The sequence below is a fragment of the Nannobrachium achirus genome, assembly GCF_963921795.1.
Source record: "Nannobrachium achirus genome assembly, chromosome: 12".
Classification (NCBI taxonomy): domain Eukaryota; kingdom Metazoa; phylum Chordata; class Actinopteri; order Myctophiformes; family Myctophidae; genus Nannobrachium; species Nannobrachium achirus.
Window position 1 is genome coordinate 21,308,189 of NC_137832.1, and position 23,528 is coordinate 21,331,716.

General features: G+C 43.9%; 1 protein-coding gene across 1 annotated transcript in view; it reads right to left on the reverse strand.

Annotated features, from left to right (window-relative positions):
• ncor2 (nuclear receptor corepressor 2) overlaps positions 1-23,528 on the reverse strand; it is a gene marked incomplete at its 5' end in the record, with an annotated part of 196,893 nt that overhangs the window by 44,843 nt on the left and 128,522 nt on the right. The window contains 7 exons of the mRNA XM_080739080.1: positions 550-660; positions 1,898-1,997; positions 7,172-7,311; positions 9,653-9,820; positions 10,810-10,857; positions 17,805-18,132; positions 19,485-19,605. Of these exons, the coding sequence (XP_080595206.1) occupies positions 550-660; positions 1,898-1,997; positions 7,172-7,311; positions 9,653-9,820; positions 10,810-10,857; positions 17,805-18,132; positions 19,485-19,605 (1,016 nt within the window). The remainder of the gene's footprint in view (positions 1-549; positions 661-1,897; positions 1,998-7,171; positions 7,312-9,652; positions 9,821-10,809; positions 10,858-17,804; positions 18,133-19,484; positions 19,606-23,528) is intronic.

A 23,528-nucleotide genomic window follows, 5' to 3' on the forward strand; every position in this document is an offset into this window, starting at 1 on the left:
GTTCTCTCATGCCAAAAAAAGCTATTTTATTGAATTGAACAGGGTTCCCACACATCTTTTCCAATTAATTTCCAAAACTTTTCCAGAATATTTAACCCGATTTCCAGGACTATATAACAATAATTCAGCTCAATAACGAGTCGCTTGCTCCTATGCGCAATGCCCGAAGACAGGTAGTGTATGCCAGTGGTTCTCAACCTTTTCAAGACGTGACCCCCAAAATAATCATATTTGAACTGGGGACCCGGCACCCTGGCGAGCACTAAGAGGCGTTGTGAGCGAGGCGTTGTGAGCATGTAGATCTGCTATTTTCAAAATTTCTGCATCTAATATTTGACAATTTGGCAAATGTTTCATTTGTCATTTCAGAGGTAATAACAAAATCAATAACCAAAGACAATGCATAGCTATTTTTTCCAGGACCTTCCAGGACCCTTGATAAATTCCAAAACTTTTCCAGTACTGGAATTCTTTTTTTCTAATTTCAAAATATTTCCAGGAATTTCATGACCGTGGGAACCCTGTTTATTGAACTGAATTGGGACGCACCTCGTCCCGCCACGCTGTCGTGCGGCGTCCCCTGCTGGGTGGACAGGTTCTCTGCCTGGGAGGACGAGCAGCGCGGAGACAACTGTTCCTGCTTGACCACGGGGAACGGACCTATAGAGCACAGTGCAACACAGAGGAGGGAAGGAAGGACGGAAGGAAGGAAGGGAGGGAGCAAGGGAGGAAGCAAGGAAGCAAGGCAGGAAAGGAAGAGAATGAAAGAAAAATATGAGTGGCAGATTCAGGGACGGATGACAGAGATTTATCAATGCTCAGAATGCTTTGGTCAGACGAAACAAAGAGAGAAAGGAAAGAAATGCATGATTTGCTTCCTATTGCAACGTGGAAGTTTCAGTGGGTCATATAGTGGGTTGGCTTAACAAAGTTATCGAAACGAAGCGGATAAAAGCGCCAAACTTTTTTTGAGGCTTCTTTCTATACAGGAGGAAAATACCCCGAAAAAAGTCTTTAAGTAGGATGTGAGGGGTCTAACTAGGGGTTTGTCATGATTCTGAATCCATTGCAAGCATTTGTTTTGCACAAAAAACTTTCCTTGGGCTAGAAATGGCCCCCAAAAACACCCAAAAAAACTGTGAAAAATGATGACTCATCACTAAACCATCGTTTTGTGGGGCCATTTCTAGCCCAATGAAAGTTTTTTGTGCAAAACAAATGCTTGCAATGGATTCAGAATCATGACCAACCCCCAAAATGACTTTTTTTCTATTGATTACTCACGCCATGGAGACTAGAGTTCAATAATATTTTTTAGTTTTTTGTCGCATTCCTAAGACAAAAATGTGATAACAATAAATGTACCCCCATTCGTTCCGGATGGGGACCCGTTTCGAAACGGGTCCCCATCCGGAATCAATGGGGGTAAATTTACTCTAATCAAATTTTGGTCTTAGGAATGTGACAAAAACCAAAAAATATTATTGAACTCTACTCTCCATGGCGTGAGTAATCAATAGAAAAAAAGTCATTTTAGGGGTGAACTACTCCTTTAAAGCAGATTTTTTTGGGGGGTATTTTCCTCCTGTATAGAAAGTCGATGGGAGCCCAACTTGATATGGACAATTCTATGGTTAAACTTCAAAATAAAGTTTGGTACCCAAGGCTAAAATCCATCGTTAGGTCCTAAAGAAGCCTAAAAAAAAAAGTTTGGCGCTTTTATCCGCTTCGTTTCGATAATGTCAAAAACCAGGGTTAATCAACCAACACTAATAAAAACAAATTTTGACATAAGATGAAGTCTGCAGCCGAGTGAAGGCAGTGCTAGAAGTAGAGGGCCACTCACCAGCAAACCAAGGCTGGGAGTGCTTCAGCCAATCCAGACACTTGGACTCACCCACTTTCCTCTGATCCATCCACGTCAAACCCATCTGTGCTTGGGGCATCTTCCCATGGTCCAGGCCATGAGCTGGGCTATGCAACTGCACTGGGGTGCCCTGGGGAAAACAACAGAACCTATGTTTTTAACCTGACACCCATTGTAGGTGAAACTTTTAAACAATTGTAAATTTTACCCATTCAGAACGGGTACACTATATTGTGTATCATTATTTTATGCTTTAACTATTGACAAACAGCAGATATACAAGCTGTGACGCGTTGTGAGCTTGTAGATCAGCTATTTTCAGCACAAAACGAAGTGTAAAATCAGTCATTACGATGCCATCAAGGCCTGCCGAAATACATTTTAGTCGACTAAATAAACTGTAGATTTAGTCGCCTAAAATCGTATAATATTTAGTCCACTAAAATTAGACTAAAACTAAAACTTTTCAGGTGACTAAATTATGACTAAAACTAAATTACATTTTATTCAAAAGACTATGACGAAAACTAAATCAAAATTTGCTGTCAAAAACAACCAATCATTTAGCTGGGGACCAGCTGCAACCCCCTCAACGAGCCCTGGGGGTCCCCACATTGTGAACCAGTGCCATAGAGTGTTCACTTTGATAAACGCAGGAACTCCCCGTTGGACCGTTTTCACAGATGTGTCACAGCAGGGCAAAGACAGCTGCAGCTAATAAAAATCACGATAACGATTCCGTTTTTTGATTTAGGCGTGCCTAAGAGCAAGCGTTGACAAGTCAATAATGTTGTCAAACGCTTGCTAAATGGTATAGCGAAATCAAACGTTTACCCTTTTTGATTAGATTTTATTAGCCGCGGATGTTTAACCTGCTATGACACGTCTGTGAAGAGCAGGGGTGTCACAAGGGGGGGGGGGAGTGGGACTGAGTTACTAGGGCCCAATAATATTTTATGCTTTAGCTATTGAAAAATAGCAGATATACAAGCTCACAGCACGGCACCGAGTGCCACGCTGCGAGCTTGTAGATCTGCTATTTTTGAAAAGTCGTGAAAATGTGTGCAAATCTGCAAATGTATTTTTTATGCGAACATTTGTAACTCAAACTTTGCTTCTGGGGTTCCCTGGAACTAAATATTTTGAGATGTGGGTCCGCGGCCAAATAAATGTAATTTTGGGGGTCCTTCACATGAAAAAGTTTGAGACCCACTGACATGGAAAACACAGGTTTTTCAAAAAAAACCTTAGAAGGATTTGAAATATTCAAAGACTTTTCATGATTTTTCAAAAAATTGCAGATCTACAAGCTCGCAGCGTGGCACCGAGTGCTGCGCTGTGAGCTTGTATTTCTGCTATTTTTTCAATAGTTAAAACACAAAATAACGAAGAACATTCATCATGGGGGGCCCACAGCAGTGAATCCTTGTACCCGGGGCCCAGAATAATGGTGCGACACCCCTGGTGGAGAGAGAGAGCCTATTGTGGCCAACAGGGGATATTTGGCCGTCATCTGGAGGTTTGTACACGCTCAGTATCAGATTCCATGATATCCTATATTCCTTCATACACGGTAAAAATCCTTGGTCTTAACCCATTCAGAACGGGCACACATTATTGTGTATCATTATTTTATGCTTTAAACTATTGAAAAACAGCAGATATACAAGCTCACAGCGCGGCACCGAGTGCCGCGCTGCGAGCTTGTAGACCTGCTATTTTTGAAAAATCGTGAAAATTAGAATTTTGACCCGATTCTATAAGTGTCTTTTGAATCCTTCTAAGGTTTTTTGTAAAACCTGTGTTTCTCTGTCAGCAATCTGGCTAGCCATCGTCAAAGAAAAGGTCCTTAAGCCATTGTCAAAGAAAAGGTCCTTTTCGCTTAACTGGAGCTCAGTTGGTCTGTTCTTGAGAGACTACTATGTCAGTGGTTCTCAAACCTTTTCATGTGAAGGACCCCCAAAATGGCCACGGACACCCATCTCAAAATATTTAGTTCCAGAGACCACCCAGAAGCAAAAATTGAGTTACAAACGTTCGCTTTGAAAAATACATAATATTCAAAGATTTGCACCCATTTTCACGACTTTTTTCAAAAATAGCAGATCTACAAGCTCGCGGCACGGCACTCGGTGCCGTGCTGTGAGCTTGTATATCTGCTATTTTTCACTGGTTAAAGCGTTCGATAATTCTAGGACCTAAATGGGTTTAATTTGTGAGAACAGCGACTGTAGTAGTGTCACTTTACTCTGCGCCCCTCTGGCTGCAGATACGAGACACCCGAGCGCAGACGGGCCTGCTTTGTCCTCCCTGCCAAACACACCCTTCCAGAACACTACTCCTCCGCCCTCGTGAGCCCTCCATATAGATTCATGTTTTCCTGTGATGTCAATTTGTTTTTGTTATGTACTGAAATCAATTCGCAGCATCGCGCCTTTGTTCGTTTGCTTTTGGCCCCCGGCTTTTGGAAAAGTGTTTCCTTTCTGAGGTCAATAACAAAAAAGAAAAAAAAGAAAAAACACAACTATATTATCCATCTACTATACCAGGGGCGTCAATTGGGTATGGCAGGGGTATGCAGCTGCCATACCCTGGGTATACCCAGGGGGGAAATAAAAGTTACTTTTAAATATAAATCCATGAATGTCTCTTTGTCTATCTGTGCTGGTTGTTATGTTGTTAAATAAAATAACTACAAATGCAAAATGTAACAAAATGGTCACTTTAACAAGGTATTATAATTATATTCTCCACACTTGTATTCTCCCCAGCTTGACAAAATGGTATATTCCCAGGTTCCGCAGGTCAGCTGCACAGGTGCAATGCACTTGAACAATCGTTCCAGGCTGCCATATCCAGCCCAAGGAATGTACTTCTTAAAATAAATGTATCATGCTTCGCGCGCATGCAAGACACCAGTCATGTTGCCATACCATAGCTTTTTCTGAACTGACGCCACTGTACTATACCGTATCTATCTTTGAATGGCTGTTGCATAACTTGCTGCAGCAGCACAACACTGCGACCACTGTGAAAAATTGTACGTTCTGTTTTTTTGTTGTGTCGACTTGTAATGTGTCCAATTTTTGTTTTGGCAAGTATCATTCCTGACTTAAGTAATCAAATTTGATTAATAATGCAATATTATTATTCCATCAAAACTGGATCAATCAGCAGACAAAGCTCGACATTAATCACATGAACGGTTGAAGATTACATTTCCAGTACATTTCCAAATACTTTTGCCATATGAATTTTCATAATCTATCCAGGCCTGGAAAACACATTTTTAATCAAATTCCATGATTCCCGGGGTGCAGATTGTACAGTGTACTTTTACCAGTACACAGATTGTGATCAGTGGTTTTTACAACAAGGACCGGCAAATGTATGTGTATTACTACGAATGCTTTAACCAGTGAAAAATAGCAGATATACAAGCTCACAGCGCGGCACCGAGTGCCGCGCTGCAAGCTTGTAGATCTGCTATGAAAAAGTCGTGAAAATGTGTGCCAATCTTTGAATATATGTATTTTCAAAGCGAACGTTTGTAAATCAAATTTTGCTTCTGGGTGGTCCCTGGAACTAAATATATTGTTCCGTGGCCAAATACATTTGGGGGTCCTTCCCCTTAAAACAGTTTGAGAACCACTGATATAGAAGTCTCTCAAGAACAGACTAACTGAGCTCCAGTTAAGTGAAAAGGACCTTTTCTTTGACGATGGCCAGCCAGATTGCTGACATAGAAACATAGGTTTTTCAAAAAACCTTAGAAGGATTCAAAAAGTGCTGTGAGCTTGTATATTTGCTATTTTTCAATAGTTAAAGCATTCAATAATCCTAGGCCTAAAAGGGTTATGCCGCAAACCTCCATTTGAGAAGAGTTTGTGCCAGGAACCCCCATAAGAGAAGAGTTGTGAAAGCCCTGCTCATATCTCCGCATCAGTATGACATCACACTGCTTGGTGTGTGCCGTCAGGGTCATTTGTGTACGGTGTGATGTCATACTGATGTCAGCAGTGTGATGTCATACTGATGTCAGCAGCTATGTCTCTATATATGGAGTTATATGTTGTTCGTGTCCAAATATGGGGCTTGTGAGGTCAGACTTAGTGAGATTCGTCGGTTATCTCCATATATGGAGGGAGAACCAGCTTATGAGCCGATGAGTTGTGTCAGAGTCGAGATCCTGCTTGCATCTAATCTGTCGGTAGATAATGCCGGTCTTATATAAGGGTCATTTGTGTACGGTGTGATGTCATACTGATGTCAGCAGTGTGATGTCATACTGATGTCAGCAGCTATGTCTCTATATATGGAGTTATATGTTGTTCGTGTCCAAATATGGGGCTTGTGAGGTCAGACTTAGTGAGATTCGTCGGTTATCTCCATATATGGAGGGATGTGTTGGTTATCTCCATATCTGGAGATTCAACCTTCAACGATTTTGACATCTTGTTACTAATCTGTCGGTAGATAATGCCGGTCTTATATAAGGGTCATTTGTGTACGGTGTGATGTCATACTGATGTCAGCAGTGTGACAGGAGATAAGCGACCAACGGTCGCTTATCTCCCGATTAGGGAGTCTTACTGGTATATATATATATATATATATTATATTCCAAACGTAATCTTTCCCCAGAAAATAGACAAACGCAATGCGTAGCGATGCATTGTGAGCTTGCAGATGGGCTACTTTTGAATGGACTAACGATAAACTAGGGTTAAAGTGTTTAGACTGTTCCTCATTTTGCTGGGGACGTCGCTACCTAAAAGAACCCCTGGGGGTTCCCGGAAACACTGGTTTAGATCAGTGGTTCTCAACCTGTGGGACCAGGGGGGTCCACAAATTATTTTGGGGGGTCCCCCAGATGATTAACTTAATGTGCAGCATTGTTTTATCCCTCAACAGTAAACAAGCCAACATAAAGTTTAAGTGTATAGACTAGGATATCTGCACATTTCTAAAGCGACAATTTAAGGACTTTTTAATACCTCTAAAATGACAAATTGGCCAAATTGTGAAATATTAGAGGCAGACATTGTGAAAATAGCCGATCTATATGCACAAAACGCATAGATCTGCTATTTACACAATATAACCGTGTTACACAAAGTGCTCGTGAGGGTGGGGGGTCCCCAGTTAAAAAGTGATTATTTTGTCACAGCCTGAAAAGGTTGAGAAACACGGGTTTAGATGTTGGGGACACACTTGTGAGTGTGTGTGTGTGTGTGTGTGTGTGTGTGTGTGTGTGTGTGTGTGTGTGTGTGTGTGTGTGTGTGTGTGTGGATCATTGCATACCTGTGTGATGGAGCCCCCTGGCTTCGTGGAGGAGATAAGAGGCGGTGGGTCTGGGATGTGGCTGGGTCTCACCGCTGCCAACCTGCCACCATCCTGCTGCAGGCCACCAGGGGGCGCTGGGTGACCCGCCTGCTGAAACGCTGGGAAACGTAGAGCCGAGTTTAGACCAGATATATATTGTACTGTATACGTACTGCAGTGTAGTATACTGTAAAAATAATAATAATAATAGACCAGACTTTCATTGTACCCAAAGTCTTTTTACAAAACAAATCCAGATAAATTATATATACAAGAAGCTCCGCGGCCGAGCGTCTAGTCGGGGACCGGCCTACTCGGGAACGATGTAAATAGGGAATGAATGCCCCGCCCTTTTAATGCAAACTCCATTATACCTGTTGTCATAGGACCCGTTTTGACCATTGCGTCCATTTTATGCCCATATATGGAGATCTATGTATCTGGCTGAGCGTCTAGTCGGGGACCAGCCTACTTGGGAACGATGTCTGAAAACTGCGTATCGGGTCGGGTCGAGGCCTAGCTAAGAGCGTAGGCAAAGATCTGAGCTATCAGCGTGCGAAGGTTGGAGTCTATAGAACCAAACCATGTGCTGTGAGGCCAGTTTCATGCGATTCGGGCCAATTCGGCCTCGGCTTCAATTAGTAGTCAGGATATACTGTATGTAATTGGGGCGGGAGTGGCTCAGGAGGTAGAGCGGCCGCCATTGGAATCGGAAGGTTCCAGGTTCGATTCCCGACTGCTCCTGGCTACGTGTTGAAGTGTCCTTGAGCAAGACACTGAAACCCTGACTGCTCCTGATGAGCAGGTTGGTACCTTGCATGGTTTCCTCCGCCATTGGCGTGTGAATGTCTGTGTGAATGGGTGAATGTGAAATACATTGCAAAGCGCTTTGGTGAAAGGCGCTATATAAATGCAGTCCATGTTTTCTTTCGTCTTCCCAGTACTAAGGATGTCCCCAATCTCTCTTTAGTAATCACAAAATAAATGTTCTGGTCAGCATAGCAATTTTATCCAATCAGGAAAGAGAACCCCACGACGACCACACATCAGCTTAAATGTTATAGTGTTGCAGTCCGCTCGCGTTTTTTATCTCATCACTTCCAATCGTTCTTATTTGTCCTGTTCAAGTTTCAATTTCACGTAGAAACGTGTTCGGTGGAAGGAGCGAACTCTGGACAGTAACAGCACACTGAGCACAGAGAGCACGGCTCTTGGTCCGGGACCCCTAGGGGGTCCTCAGAGATACGACAGGGGGTCCTCCAAATCTTCCAATCCTTTTTATATAAACGACTTGAACCCTAGGGTCCATATTCTGAGAACTGTAGCCAAAAATAGCAGATCTACAAGCTGCGGGGCGTTGTGAGCTTGTAGATCGGCTATTTTCGGCAAAGAGGTTTGGTGTAGAAGGGGAAAAGGAGCAGACTAAGTACAGAGTGAGAGGTCAAGTTTATTAGGTATTCACGGTGGTGGTTAAATATCTGAAAACACAAATTGACATGAATCCAAAACACACCGATGATTGTGCTTGTCAAACGATGAAACTAAATGGAATCTATGAAAAGGTTGTGGGGGTCCCCGTTTCATCTCTCTCTCTCAGCTAAGGGGTCCTTGCCTGAAAACGTTGAAGACCCCTGACATAGAGGATGCGTGGCAGACAATTGGACTCGAGCCATAGAGACTCGACTCGAGTCGGACTCGAGTCGCAAATTTGACGACTTGCAACTCGACTCGAACTTAAGGGCAAAAACTTGAGACTCGACTTGACTTGGAAGACAATGACTCCAGACTCGACTCGACTTGAGACACGCCGACTCGGACGACTTGTAGCACGTTGTTGATTTTTCAATGTAGGCTGTTATTTTTTTTTCATGCGGATATCATTCTAATATGACCGACTCACCAAAGCAGTCGTGAACGCCACGCTATAAGTTCACACTTTTATTGATTGATTGACTCGACTTGACAACCTTGTGATTCGACTCGACTTGACTTGCCCACAACAGAAAAACTTGAGACTTGGACCAAATGACTTGCTACTCGCTTGGGACTCGGATCAGAGGGACTCAAGAGGTACAATTCACCCTTTGTTAGCCTCCTGGTTGGTCCCTGACTGACCAACCAGCAGGCTCTATCTGCCTTGTCCCGCCCTGGTTCCGCCTTTTTTATGTTGAATTAGCTAAAACATAGTTTTTGGAGAAATAAAAACATTTAAAAACATGCTGATTCACTATGCTGCCACTGAGCAGCTCCAATTGACTGAAACAAAGTTTGAAATTAGAATTGAGCATACAGAATAACAATATGAAGCAACTGAATTAACATGGCAGTGGATGGAATGTCCCACTGAATGTCCCACCAAGACACAGTAACCAATGGGTGTGGAGAGGGGCAGGACAATGGGCGGGACTTGACAAAGGGTGAATTGTGTGATGTGTGGGGTGGTTGGGGACGGGGACTCACAGGAGTTGTAGTGCAAGAGGTGCTGGTCGTGGCTGATCTTGGCCACGTCTCTGGGGGACATGGGATAGGGGGAGAGTACCGGTCGGCCCAGGTTGGACGTCCTCGGGTCGTCGGGGCCCAGCGGCTGCTTCTTGCCTTCGCCATGGGGGGAGTAGGCCCGGGACTTGTCTGTGTGGTACAACGCAAGCACAGACACACACGCACGCACGCACGCACGCACGCACACACACACGCACACACACAGAGAGACACGCAGACACACGCACACACAGTCAGGGACGAAGCGACAGCTCTCAACTAGGCCAGTGGTTCTCAACCTGTGGGTCGGGACCCGCAGAGGGGTCCCCAAGTTATTTTGGGGGGTCCCCGGATGATTAACTTAATGTGGAACATTGTTTTCTCACTCAACAGTGAAAAAAACAACATAAAGTTTAAGTGTATAGAGGGAATCTGCACATTTTTAAAGTGACAACTTAAGGACCTTTTAATGCCTTAACAGGCAGAAATTGTGAAATTAGCCGATCTACATGCTCACAACGCCTCGCGACGCGAGGCGTTGTGAGCATGTAGATCTGCTATTTTCACAATAGAACCGCGTTATACGAAATGTAATGCCTCAACTCTTAGTGCTCGTCATGGTGTGTGTGTGTGTGGGGGGGGGGGGGTCCCCAGTCAAAATATGATTATTTTGGGGGTTGCGGCCTGAAAGGGTTGAGAACCACTGAACTAGGCATGCAACTGAAGCAGAAAGGCAACCCCTTAGCTACTGCTAGCAACGGTCATCATCATCACCATCATCATATAATCATCATCATCATCATCATGGGGCAAAGGTGCGCAGCCAAGGCAGCATCTGCACCACCGGCGTGCGTCAGCCACTACTAACAACCACAGCCCTGCACGGCATCACCAATGATGTTAAGAAAAAAACACACATCACGCTCAACCCAGCCCACTGTTTTTTAGTGAATCAGTAATACACGCCGTTGTAAAACAAACAAATAAACCCACAGCTCAGGATGTGTTTTGAGCTGCAGTGTGGTGAAAGGGGGTGGGTGGGCGGGCGGGCGGGTGGGTGGGGGGATAGGTGTGGGAGGGAGCAGGTAGGAAAGGATAGGAAGGAAGGGGGGAGACGAGGGGAGGAGGGGTGAACCTACGTATTCCGTGAAGTAGAGTTTGTAACCACTTCTCGTTGCCTTCCAGCTCTGCAGGGACACAGACACACCACAGCTTAACTCACATAATTCACAGGATGTCTCTCTCTCTCTCTCTCTCTCTCACACACACACGCACGCACGCACACACACGCACACACACACACACACATACACTTAGGGGTGGGCGATATGGTGATAATTATCGTTGAGACGATACAATGTCTCCACGATATGCCTTTTCAGAGATATCGTATATATCGTGATACAATTGAGGGAGCCTTGTAAGAAAATCCTGTTGAATTGTTAATACAGAGATTTTGGACTAAATCAGTAGTTCTCAAACTTAAAAATGTCAAGGTCTCCACTTAACTCTGACAGTATACAAATGAAACCAAATGGACCCGTAAGGGTCCATTTGGTTTCATTTGTATACTGTCAGAGTTACATACTTCAATTTAGTTCAATTTAGACCCCCCAAAAGGAACCCAGCGAGTCTAGTTTTTGTCAAGTAACTCGAAAAATAACCATAAAAACCAACGCGAAAAAGAATCATGATAAAATCGTGAATCGTGATACAGCTTGGGAAAATATTGTGATATTGGATTTTTCCATATCGCCCACCCCTACACGCACGCACGCACGCACGCACGCACGCACGCACACACACAATCTGAAATCACGGCCACCCACACCATCCGAAGGCTGGTCGATTTTGGCTGTGGCTGGTACTGTGTGCGCAACATTTTGGAAGCCACTTGTGGTTAAGTAAGGATGCGTCGCACGAATGGTTTGTTTCCATCTAAGGCCCCTGTCCACACTAGTATCCACACGCAAACAGCATTTTTCTTTATTATTTTTTTACGCATTCTAAAGTTAAGATTTTAATCCATTCTCATTTCTGTGGAGCCACGTAGCCACGGAAAATGGAGGCATGGGGAAATGATGGCGTCACAACTTTTCACGCATTCCCAATGTTGTTTTTTGTAACAAGCATATGCCTGGACTAGGGATGTGAAAAAAAATCGGAAATCGACGCGTCGATCGACTCACGCTCACCGCGACTCAAAAAGTACGAGTCGAAAAGTCGAAAAATATATATATTTTTTTATTTTTCAAAAGTTTTTCCCCCAAAAAAGGTTTTAATCGTTCAAAAACGTTATAAGCGTTAATGTTTTCCATATGTGAGAGGACCGTGTGTGTGTGTGTGTGTGTGTGTGTGTGTGTGTGTGTGTGTGTGTGTGTGTGTGTGTGTCTGTCTGTGTCGGAGACGAGTGCATGCCGCCTGCATGTGTTGTGCATTCGCATGCATGCGGCGCTAGTCAGGTCCGCGGACTACTGGTTGAGAAACACTGCTGGACCGTGCTGATGTGCGCGTCATAGCAGTGCGCGCTGACTTGCCTGACTGTATCTCTATGGACTGGATGCTTTTGTTTACCTCCTGCCTCTGCATGCACGCTTGACACGAAAGCTCGCTTGTTAATGGCAGCGTCGCCGTTGTGTGCGATGATCACAAACCACACTACTCGTCGTTAACGTTAATGCGACACACCGGGGATATATGAGAGCGAGCGGTCAGCGCTCCCGCACGTTCCATGGACTTATTGTCACTCCGCTTCTAGTCTCTAGAGAACAGACTCCATGCTAACAAGGAAGAGCAATTATGTATTATCATTATTATTAGGGCTTTGATGCAAGTTCTGATGGGTGCAGCATACGTTGTGTTGTTTAAAGTAATGCGCCGTTGTGCTGCTCTCCTCTCAGCTGCTGCTTAGCGGAAAAAAAAAGTGAAAAAAGTCGATCGACGCGTCGATTTTCGGCCGCGACGCGTCGATTCGCCAATAATGCGTCGATTAACATCCCTAGCCTGGACGCAACGATAATAAAGGATATCGTCGTTGTCGGGTGAAAACCTTGTATGTCCAAAACCGTTTGTTTTGTATCATTTTTAAAATGATTTAAACTAGTGAAAACTGCCGATCTACAAGTGCACAACGCCTCGCACCGCGAGGCGTTGTGTGCTTGTAGATATGCTATTTTCACTAGTCCTGTGCGACAGTCTTGTATGAAGAAGCAGGGCTTTCTTTGCGAAAGAAGAACACACAAATTTGAAACTTGGAGATTGCGAGGTTTCCACTCGACAATGACAATACAGTATATCGGGGTTGTTTATGAGTATTGGGTTAGCGCTGTTAGGATTAATTACAAGTTTACAACTTAGCATTGCTGCATCAACCACGCTACTCTTCCAGCGAGCAAAGGCGTCAGCTACACCCAATAGTACTTAGTTCACAGAGTCCACGGTTCAAAGTCCACCAGATACGACGGTTTTGGATTACCTCCCCCCTTTCGTAACTGTCTATTCTAGTCTATTTTTCTCACATTTCCAAAAGTATTAAAAAAATTAAAAGGTGGGCCAGAGTTTCCACATATTTCGACCCTCTCTACCTCCTTCTCTGTGTTCGCAGCAGAGTAGGGGGAAAAAAGTACCGTAATTGGCGGACTATAAGCCGCAGATTTTTTCCCATGTTTTGAACCCTGCGGCTTATACAATGGTGCGGCTTATATAAAGATTTGTACAGCTAACGGCCAGTTAGTTCGTTTTACAATTGTCTTTAACAAGGATTTATATATAGATTTATAAAGCTAACGGCCACCAGGGGCGCTCTAGCGGGAAGCAGGAAGGACACCTGCGGCTTATAGTCAGGTGTGGCCTATATTTTTTGTTCTAAATTTAGCTGGTGCGGCTTATATTCAGGTGCGGCTAATAGTCCAGCAATTACGGTCATTTTCCAAAATGAATTAATGGCACAGTAGTCTCGCGTAGCCAGACTACTATTCCACAATCTTCAAATGCTACATAAGAGTCTGGAACTACACCTCCTGAAAGCTGAGAAAGGAAGCCGTCATCTGTTCGTCATTTCAGTTCATATTTTGAAATATCGTTAAAACACATTTCTTAATTACCATTTCGGCAGTGGCAAGCTATATACGCATGCTTCGATAAAATTTGATTTACAGCAGAACAAATTGACGCCATGGCAAAGACGAAACGGAAGCGGGGAGGAGGCGGGACATCCGCCTTAAACCTGGATCATTTTCAGCGCTTCCATGCTCCAGACCAGTGGTTCTCAACCTTTTCAGGCTGCGACCCCCAAAATAATCATAACTGGGGACCCCCGGGACCCCCCCATCCTACAAGCACTAAGAGTTGAGGAATTACATTTAGTTTAACACGGTTCTATTGCGAAAATAGCAGCATTGCGAGGCGTTGTGAGCATGTAGATCAGCTATTTTCACAATTTCTGACTCTAATATTTGACAATTTGGCAAAAAGGTCTTAAAAGTCCTTAAATTGTCACTTTAGAAATGTGCAAATATTCTCTATACACTTAAAACTTTATGTTAGTTTGTTTACTGTTGAGTGAGGGGGAAAAAATGTGCACACTAAGTTAATCATCTGGGGACCCCTCAAAATAATTTGGGGACCCAGCTGGGGGTCCCGACCCACAGGTTGAGAACCACTTCTCCAGACTCTATGACGGATGGCAACAGTCTGGCTCGCGAGACTAATGGCAAAGTAAAAGAATCTAGAAATACTAGACTATATGTTTGACATAAATGTCAGAGCTTAACTTTACAAGTAAATATGAAATAAATACATGAGAGGAAAATGAATCTTATGCCTCCGAACCCATTAGCAACATGCTAACTTATACTTGTACACATCGTGGTAGTATCCATGTTCGATACCTATCGTTTTGAAAGGAACCTTTACTCTTGGTGACCGTGTTTGATGTCATGCCAAGGAAAGAAATTATTAACCACGAAATAACGTTAAAACAAATCCGTTCTAGAGGGATTTATTATTATTTGGATTTTACAGTCAGAGGGGTTTTTCCTCTGACTGGGTGATTTGAAATTGAACACATTAGCTTTATTTTGAAAACTGGTGGGTCAATCTAATTAAGCAATATCTAATTATTTTTTGCTAAGACTGCTTTCATATGAAATGAAAAAAAAAAAAAAATGATTAATGATTAAAAATTTTAAGTACAGGCTATTTAACAAATCTAATCACATATGACTTAAGACATAACATTTTAAATTGGGTTTTTGGACAGCTTTGGACAGCCGTGATTTATATCACACAGGCAGGTTCCAGAACTGCTGCTGATAATGTGCTTCTGTGTTAAATAAAACTAAGGTCGCGTGGACAGGATTTTCTTTCTTTAAAACCGAGGAACCGAAGAAAAATAGATCTGTTTTAGAAAAGTATCCATATACATGTAGCCACAGACTAAAACACTATTGATCTGGTTGGTAACAAATGACAAGTGTCTGTGGTCACGGTAAAAGCTGGTCATAAAAGATTGTTGCCCAGCTGGGACTGTGGCCACAACTCCTACTGTATCGTCACTGTCGGGCAGAAACCTCATATCTCCAAGTTTCAAAGGTGTACATTTTTTTCGCAAAGCAAAGCCCTGCTTCATCAGACAAGGCCGTCGCAGAAAAAGTAGTGAAAACTGCAGATCTACAAGCACGCAACGCCTCGCACCGCGAGGCGTTGTGTGCTTGTAGATCGGCTGTTTTCACTAGTTTAAAGAGGCGGTGCCATAGTTTTGTACTTTTTCTGTTTTTCATGTGTCTAGGAGGTTAACAGTACTTCATTAGACGCCCTGGTGTGGTTGTTATGAGCAATTATGTATTCCCTTTGTATTTGGGTTTTTTCCTGGAGGCTGCCACCTTTTGTGGGTCAAAAGTGCCGGTCCAAAAACACAGATACAATTACATCATAGAATCAACCCCTCCCCTTTTACCATTCACCCAACACTGTGGGTGTGGCTAACCTCAGCTGGGTCACCACCCACCATGACAACCAGGCATACTTAATTAACTGGTGGGTGTGGCCACATAAGAACTTAACTCTTTCTGTACACTTTTTTGGAAAAAATCTTACTCCTAGTTTAATCATAATAGTTGATAATCATGTTTTAGAGGGTGAAAAAAATCATGGCACCCCATCTTTAACTCATTTTTAAAATGATAAATAAAAGAAAATAAAAAACGGTTTTGGACATACACGGTTTCCACCCAACAACGACGCTATGATGCACGGTCTGTTTATTCACAGTTGCATAGCCTGCTGAAAGTGGACTGCCCTGGACTATATATTCCCTTCTGGGTCAATAGCAATACGGGATCATTCATCAGCTCCCTCTGTTAGGAGTGTCCCAGAAAATGCTTTAATCCCCTCTACACTAGAGTACGCAGGCTCAAGGTTAAAGCGATGTGGCAAGTACCTAACTAAGTAAAACTGGATCAAACTCTGCTAATACTGCATCCCATGCAGGACTGTCATTGACACGCATTACACCGCAGGGTGTGTGACCTGTATTGCATTTTCAACGAAAACGTTGGGTTAATAACGCAGCAGGACGGATGGTGCGCGACGCAGAACGTGCAAACGGAAGGTGCACGTATAATGCTGTCACAATTATTACATAATCGTCTGAACGCAATTATTTTAGGTAATCCCAATTTTCTTTTTGCATAAACTTCATAATCGTTTCCATGTTGAGAAATGTTGAATCAGTTTCAAACACTTTCAAAAAGTAGTGGAAATAGCAGATCTACAAGCTTGTGAGCTTGTAGATCGGCTATTTCCACTATCAATGTTCTTTTTTTAAGTATCAAGTTGTCAAATATGTCGGTCATTTCTTTGTATATTTAGGTTACGTGTCATATCTGCCATGTGCAACTTCAAAGCCTAAAAGCCAAACAGAAACGTGATTGTCAACGACAAATACACAATTAAATCGTTAATCGCAATTATTTGAGTGACAATTAATCGCCATGTAAAATGTCATAATCGTGACAGCCCCTAACCCTAACCCTAACCCGAACATGCACTAACATGACCTGGACAGAGAGATGGCGGGGAGACAGGATCATGGCAGGGAAGAGACTAAAGTCAAGAGCGGAGTTGGGAGGGGGTGGGGGTGGGTGGGGGGGGTTTGGAGTTAAGAGAGCAGGGGCACTAGGGATGGGACGATAAGCGATATTATCGTATATCGCGATAAAAACACTCACGATTATCGCATCGTGGAGATTTAATTTATCGTGATATCGTCCTCTTCCGTTTCACTCTATCAAATGTCTTTGCCAAATCAATTGGCAAATATTCCGCCCCAGGATCATGGGGTTTTGAATTGATTATCGCGATAATATCGTAAATCGTGATTTCATTTGTCACAATAATCGGGATACAAAGTTTTCATATCGTCCCATCCCTAAGAGGGACAGGAGTCAGGATGGGGGAAATTAGTACCAGCCAACCAACAACCAAATAACCGTCGCTGGCCAATTTACTCTAATCTAGCAGTCAGTTTTGGCAAGCATCTAACCGTTCCTTTTAGATGTCCTAAGTGAGGGGAGAAACTACAAGGTCTTGCTGGCTAAAACTGTGCACGGATTGAGGTCAGGGTCGCTTCTCTCTCTCTGCCTCTCTATCCGTCTCTCAGATAGGGATGGGACCATACACGATATTATCGTTGATCGTGATGAAAAACACTCACGATAATCGTATAGTGGAGATTTGATTTATCGTGATGTCGTCCTCCATCATGCACTGGGATCAATTCAACTTTTATTTGCCGAGCTACATATCCGGTACCACTTAAACCCTCTATAATTGGTAAAAGGTACTTATAATATACATCCTTTTTTTTAAATAATATGACTTGATACAGTCTTTTCTTCACTCTCTATCAAATGTCTTTGCCAAAAAATAGCCGATCTACAAGCTCACAACACGTCGCATCGCGACGCGTTGTGAGCTTGTAGATCTGCTATTTTTTGGCAAACGTTCCGCCCCAGGATAATGGATTTCGATTATCGCGATAATATCGTAAATCGCGAAAATTTCTTTTGCCACAACAATCGCGAAAATACGAAACGTTCACATCGTCCCATCCCTACTCTCTCGGAGCGCGTACCATCCTTGTCCCCGGAGGAGGAGGAGGGGCTGCGAGGGCGGATCCGGGGGCTGCCGCTGCTGAGGAGGAGGGCCTCCCTGTCCCGCTCTGTCTGCTGTGCTGCCGCCGCTGCTGCTGCTGGGTAAGGCTGTTGCTGCTGCTTGACGGGCTGCTGGCCGGGGAGAGACTGCTGCTGCTGCTGCTGCTGCTGCTGCTGCTGCTTGGCTTCCTGAGAGGACTCCCCGTGAGCCATGGTGATCTGCTGCTGGTACAGAGCCAGGGCGTGGGGCGGCAGCATGGCCTTACCGCCGCCGCCTCGCGGACCGCCCTGCATCGACGCATCTGCCATCTGTTCACACACACACACAGAGAGAGAGAGAGAGAGAGAGAGAGAGAGAGAGAGAGAGAGAGAGAGACATACTTATCGTCGTTGTCGGGTGGAAACCTTGTATGTCGAAAACCGTTTGTTTTGTGTTGGTCATTTTGGAAATGATTTAAACTAGTGAAAATAGCCGATCTACAAGCACACAACGCCTCGCATCGCACACACAGAGAGAGAGAGAGAGAGTGAGAGAGAGAGAGAGAGAGAGAGAGAGAGAGAGAGAGAGAGAGACACATACTTATCGTCGTTGTCGGGTGGAAACCTTGTATGTCGAAAACCGTTCGTTTTGTATTGATCATTTTAGAAATTATTTAAACTAGTGAAAATAGCCGATCGGCGTTGTGGGGATCGCAAAAGGTGTGACATTCTCTCCTTGCTTCTGGGAGGGGGAGGAATGGGTGAGACCTGTCTTTATGACCGATAACTAACTGTCAGAGTGGTATAATATAATGGTAAATTATTTCATACTTAGGAAACGTTTGTCTTGAACATAATTATGTCTTGAGTATTTAGGAAAAGTCATGGAAGGGGAAATTTCGGAGACCTTCATGGGGAGATCGAGTTATTGCACTTTGCGATCTCAAAATCCGTCAAAATGACCTGTTAGTCACCCGTGTGTTAAGTTACAAAAAAAACATACAAATTTGAAACTTGGAGATACAAGATTTCTGCCCGACAGTGAAAACATATATATATATATATATATATATATATAAAGAGAGAGAGAGATACATTTATGAACAAAATCTACAGTGAATACACAATGCCTACGGCACACATTTACTTGCCAAGCGTTTGGCCGGCCCACACTATCTGATAGCGGCGTTAGCTTAGAACCGTGCTTTCTTCCTCTGTGCTGCATCTTGGTTTCTTTTCTCTGCAACTCAATGAATGTGCTTCTGCATCTGGCCCTGCTTATCTCATACAAATATGACTTAACGATCTCAGCTTCCATGCTGTTATCTCGGAGAGCAGAGGAGATGGCCGTCTCTTCTCGTGTACGCACTCTCTGCCTGCCTGCCTGCGTGTGTGTGTGTGTGTGTGTGTGTGTGTGTGTGTGTGTGTGTGTGTGTGTGTGTGTGTGTGTGTGTGTGTGTGTGTGTGTGTGTGTCTGTTTCTGTCTGTCTGTCTATCTGTCTGTAAGATACCTGGGTCAGAGTTGCTTTCCAAGGAGATGCTTTTTGGGCCACACCCTCCATAGAGCCACAGAGACAAAAATGAAATATAAATAACTGAAAACACACACACACACACACACACGCACGCACGCACGCACGTACGCACGCACGCACGCACACGTGTTGAGAGTGGTGACTCACAATAGGTGGGATGGCAGCAGCTCTCTGTTTGAGCTGCTTCAGGTCCAGTGGCTTCTGAACCGGCGAGGAGATGACCCCATCGTGACTGTAGTTCAGCAGGCTGGGCCTGGGAGACGTGATTCTGGACACACACAGAGAGAGAGAGAGAGAGAGAGATCAGCACAAATAGTTAAATAGTTTTTTGTTTAGACTCGACTCTTTAGATTGTACTTGACATTCTCAAATGGGTTGATCAATTCAATTCAACTCAACTCAATTCAATTCAATTCAATTCAATTCAATTCAATGGACCAATCCCCAATCACATACACACCCATTGTAACTGTTACAATGGGTGTGTATGTGATTGGGGATTGGTCCATTCAATTCAAAGGAACTTTATTGGCATGAGGAAACATATCGTCGTTGTCGGGTGAAAACCTTGTATGTCCAAAAGCGTTTGTTCTGCATTTATCATTTTAAAAATGATTTAAACTAGTGAAAACAGCCGATCTACAAGCACACAACGCCTCGCGGTGCGAGGCGTTGTGTGCTTGTAGATCTGCTGTTTTCACTTCTTTTGTGCGAAAGCCTTGTATGATGAAGCAGGGCTTACTTCACGAAAAAAACATACAAATGTGAAACTTGGAGATACGAGGTTTCTACCCGACAGTGACGATATGTTTACATTGCCGAAGCAAGTGTCAAAATATAATAAAAACAGTTGAAAATGGGGAACATATATACAGTTGGCACCCTGGCCACAATATCCACTGTGGGCTGCATAACTGAAGTGGCGGAAGTGCTGTGGTTAAGTTACGTCACACAGTGCAGGTCTGTTTACATCCACCAGCGAAACAAACCTAAAGGGTCGGGAGAAGTAGAACAGTTTTTTTCCCCCAGCGGGGAATGCGTTTGCGGTAAGTAACACCACTCTTTGAAAAAACAACAACATCCGGGAAAATTCGGAAGTCGCACCGTTCTATGCCGTCTCAGCTTCATATTGTAACCAAGCCTGGCTACGCGAGGCTATACAGTTGGAGGGGGTATACAGCATTGTGTAATAAATCATGCTGAATGGTTGATGCAGTGGGTGTGGATAACAGTCATACCATGGCTATGAAGTCTAACGCCTCTGTACAGATATGTCACTCCGCAGCTCGGAAAAAAACATTAGGCTGCCAACTGTAGGTCAAAGTGGAATCAAAATGAAACAACTACATTTAAGGTGAACAAAATAAAAATGGATAGAGCAATACCTCCCAGGGAATGTCCACCTTAATGGGCTAGAGAAAGATGGGATTGATGAAGCGAACACTATTATGGGCTATATTATGACTGGTGTCAAGAACAATGTACTGTTTTAGGTGTGGTGCCATTTTGTACAATTTCTATACCGGTAATCATAGGACCCGCACACCATCTTCCACAAAAAAACTATTTTTATTAATTAGGAATGCAACGTTTCAAGACCTTCTTCAGGCATCACGTCTTTGACCGAAACATTGCATTCCTAATCAGGTGTGTGCATAAGACTTTGTTGCCTATACCGGTAATCAGAAACGGCAACGTGCAACACGCACAATAAAATGAGACTGACAAACTTGAAGAAAACTCTGAACGTTGGCATAGAACAATAATTCAAAACTGTTTTAATTGGTTGGTTGGTTTCAAGCATTTGAAGATGGATGGATGGATGTTTTAATTGGGATATGTCTTTGGTTTGCCCATTATTTTCGTATTGGCTTATTTAGTAACCATTTTATAAAACGCAATAACTCATGCCAGGTATATTCCATGGTATATTGTCCCTCGTATCACACCTAAGGAACGCTTCAAGTATGGGCGAACAACGCTCCTTGTGGTGTGATATAATGACAATATAACATAGCCAACACAAAGAGAACACCTTTTCTTTTTCCTTTTGTGTTTCCACGCACACACACGCGCGCGCGCGCACGCACACACACACACACACAAACGCGCGTGCGCGCACACACACACTCAGGGAGATGAGCAGGATGGCACGGAAAGCAGGAAACGAGGAGGAAAAGCAAGAGTCGTCCTTAGAAAATGAATGGTGACGGAGTCGTGTTTCCAGAAGGTCTGGAATGCTGATAACAAAACAGGAAGAAAAGAAAGAAAAGAAAATCACATCCCTTTGTACTGCACAGTGACAGACGCAGCAAACAATTACAATTACACACACACACACACACACACACACACACACACACACACACACACACACACACACACACACACACACACACACACACACACACACAGGGGCGTCACACCAAATTCTGGGCCCTGGGTACAAGGATTCACTGCGGGGCCCCCCATGAATGTTAACTATTGAAAAATAGCAGATATACAAGCAGCGTGGCACCGAGTGCCGCGCTGCGAGCTTGTATATCTGCTATTTTTGAAAAATCGTGAAAATGTGTGCAAGAAACCTATGTCAAGGACCCCCAAGATGATATGTATTTGGCCACGGACCCCGATCTCAAAGTATTTAGTTCGAGGGACCCCCAGAAGCAAAATTTGAGCTAGACATGTTCGCTTAAAAAAATACATAATATATTCAAAGATTTTCACAACTTTTCAAAAAATAGCAGATCTACAAGCTCGCAGCGTGGCACCGAGTGCCGCGCTGTGAGCTTGTATATCTGCTATTTTTCAATAGATAAAGTTATTAGGGCCCCTCCACCTTGGGCCCCAGTAACTCAGTCCCACTTTCCTACCCCTTGTGACGCCCCTGCACACACACACACACACACACACACACACACGCACGGACGCACACATGCAGACTGACTGACTGACTGACGGACAGACACACAGACACACTCACTGCCTTTGTTTGCTTTGGCACGGAGAGCAGCGTTTCCCTCTGTGCTGCCAATACAGGCAGTCTGCTGTCATGGAAAGAACTGAACAAATACCCAACAAACACATGGGGAATAATCAGCCCCAAGCCCTGCGCTTTTAACACACACCTCGTGTCTGCATTCAAGACACGCATTATCAACGTGCGCACACTCGTACGTACACACACACAAAACAGCAGGGCACAAACAGTACGGTACAGTCTCTGGCTGATAGAGGGCGAGGAGTGGCTCGCAGCACGCACACACACACACACACACACACACACACACACACACACACACAGAAGTGGCTCGCCAAATATGGTTTCACTACTGTACACTGTAGCTAGGCAACTAATAACAGTCCAAAACGCTCTCCCCTGCTCTGTTCACTGATACGCGCTGATGACGCGGTCATCAGGACAGAACAGAGAGACAGCCAGCTGCTGAAGAACCCTATTCCTTGTAAAATGTTATGCTTTAACTATTGAAAAATAGCAGATATACAAGCTCACAGCGCGGCACCGAGTGCCGCGCTGCGAGCTTGTAGATCTGCTATTTTTGAAAAATCGTGAAAATTTGAATTTTGACCCGATTCTATAAGTGTCTTTTGAATCCTTCTAAGGTTTTTTGAAAAACCCTATGTTTCTATGTCAGCAATCTGGCCAGCCATCGTCAAAGAAAAGGTCCTTTTCACTTGAACTGGAGCTCAGTTGGTCTGTTCTTGAGAGACTACTATGTCAGTGGTTCTCAACCTTTTTCATGTGAAGGACCCCCAAAATGATATGTATTTGGCCATGGGCCCCCATCTCAAAATATTTAGTTCCAGGGACCCCCCCCAGAAGCAAAATTTGAGTTACAAACGTTCGCTTTGAAAATACATATATTCAAAGATTTGCACACATTTTCACGACTTTTTCAAAAATAGCAGATCTACAAGCTTGCAGCGCGGCACTCGGTGCCGCGCTGTGAGCTTGTATATCTGCTATTTTTCAATAGTTAAAGCATAAGATAATTCTAGGCCTAAATGGGTTAAGGATCAAAGGGTTCAAAGGGGAATTGGAGCCAATTCACCTGAAAGACGTCTGGGGACGTCTTACCTGGTTACCATGGCTACCAGGTAAGCAGGACCTGCTGTAGCGGCTGGTGAACAAAAACACTACATATCCCATCATGCAACTCGGCCGCCAGC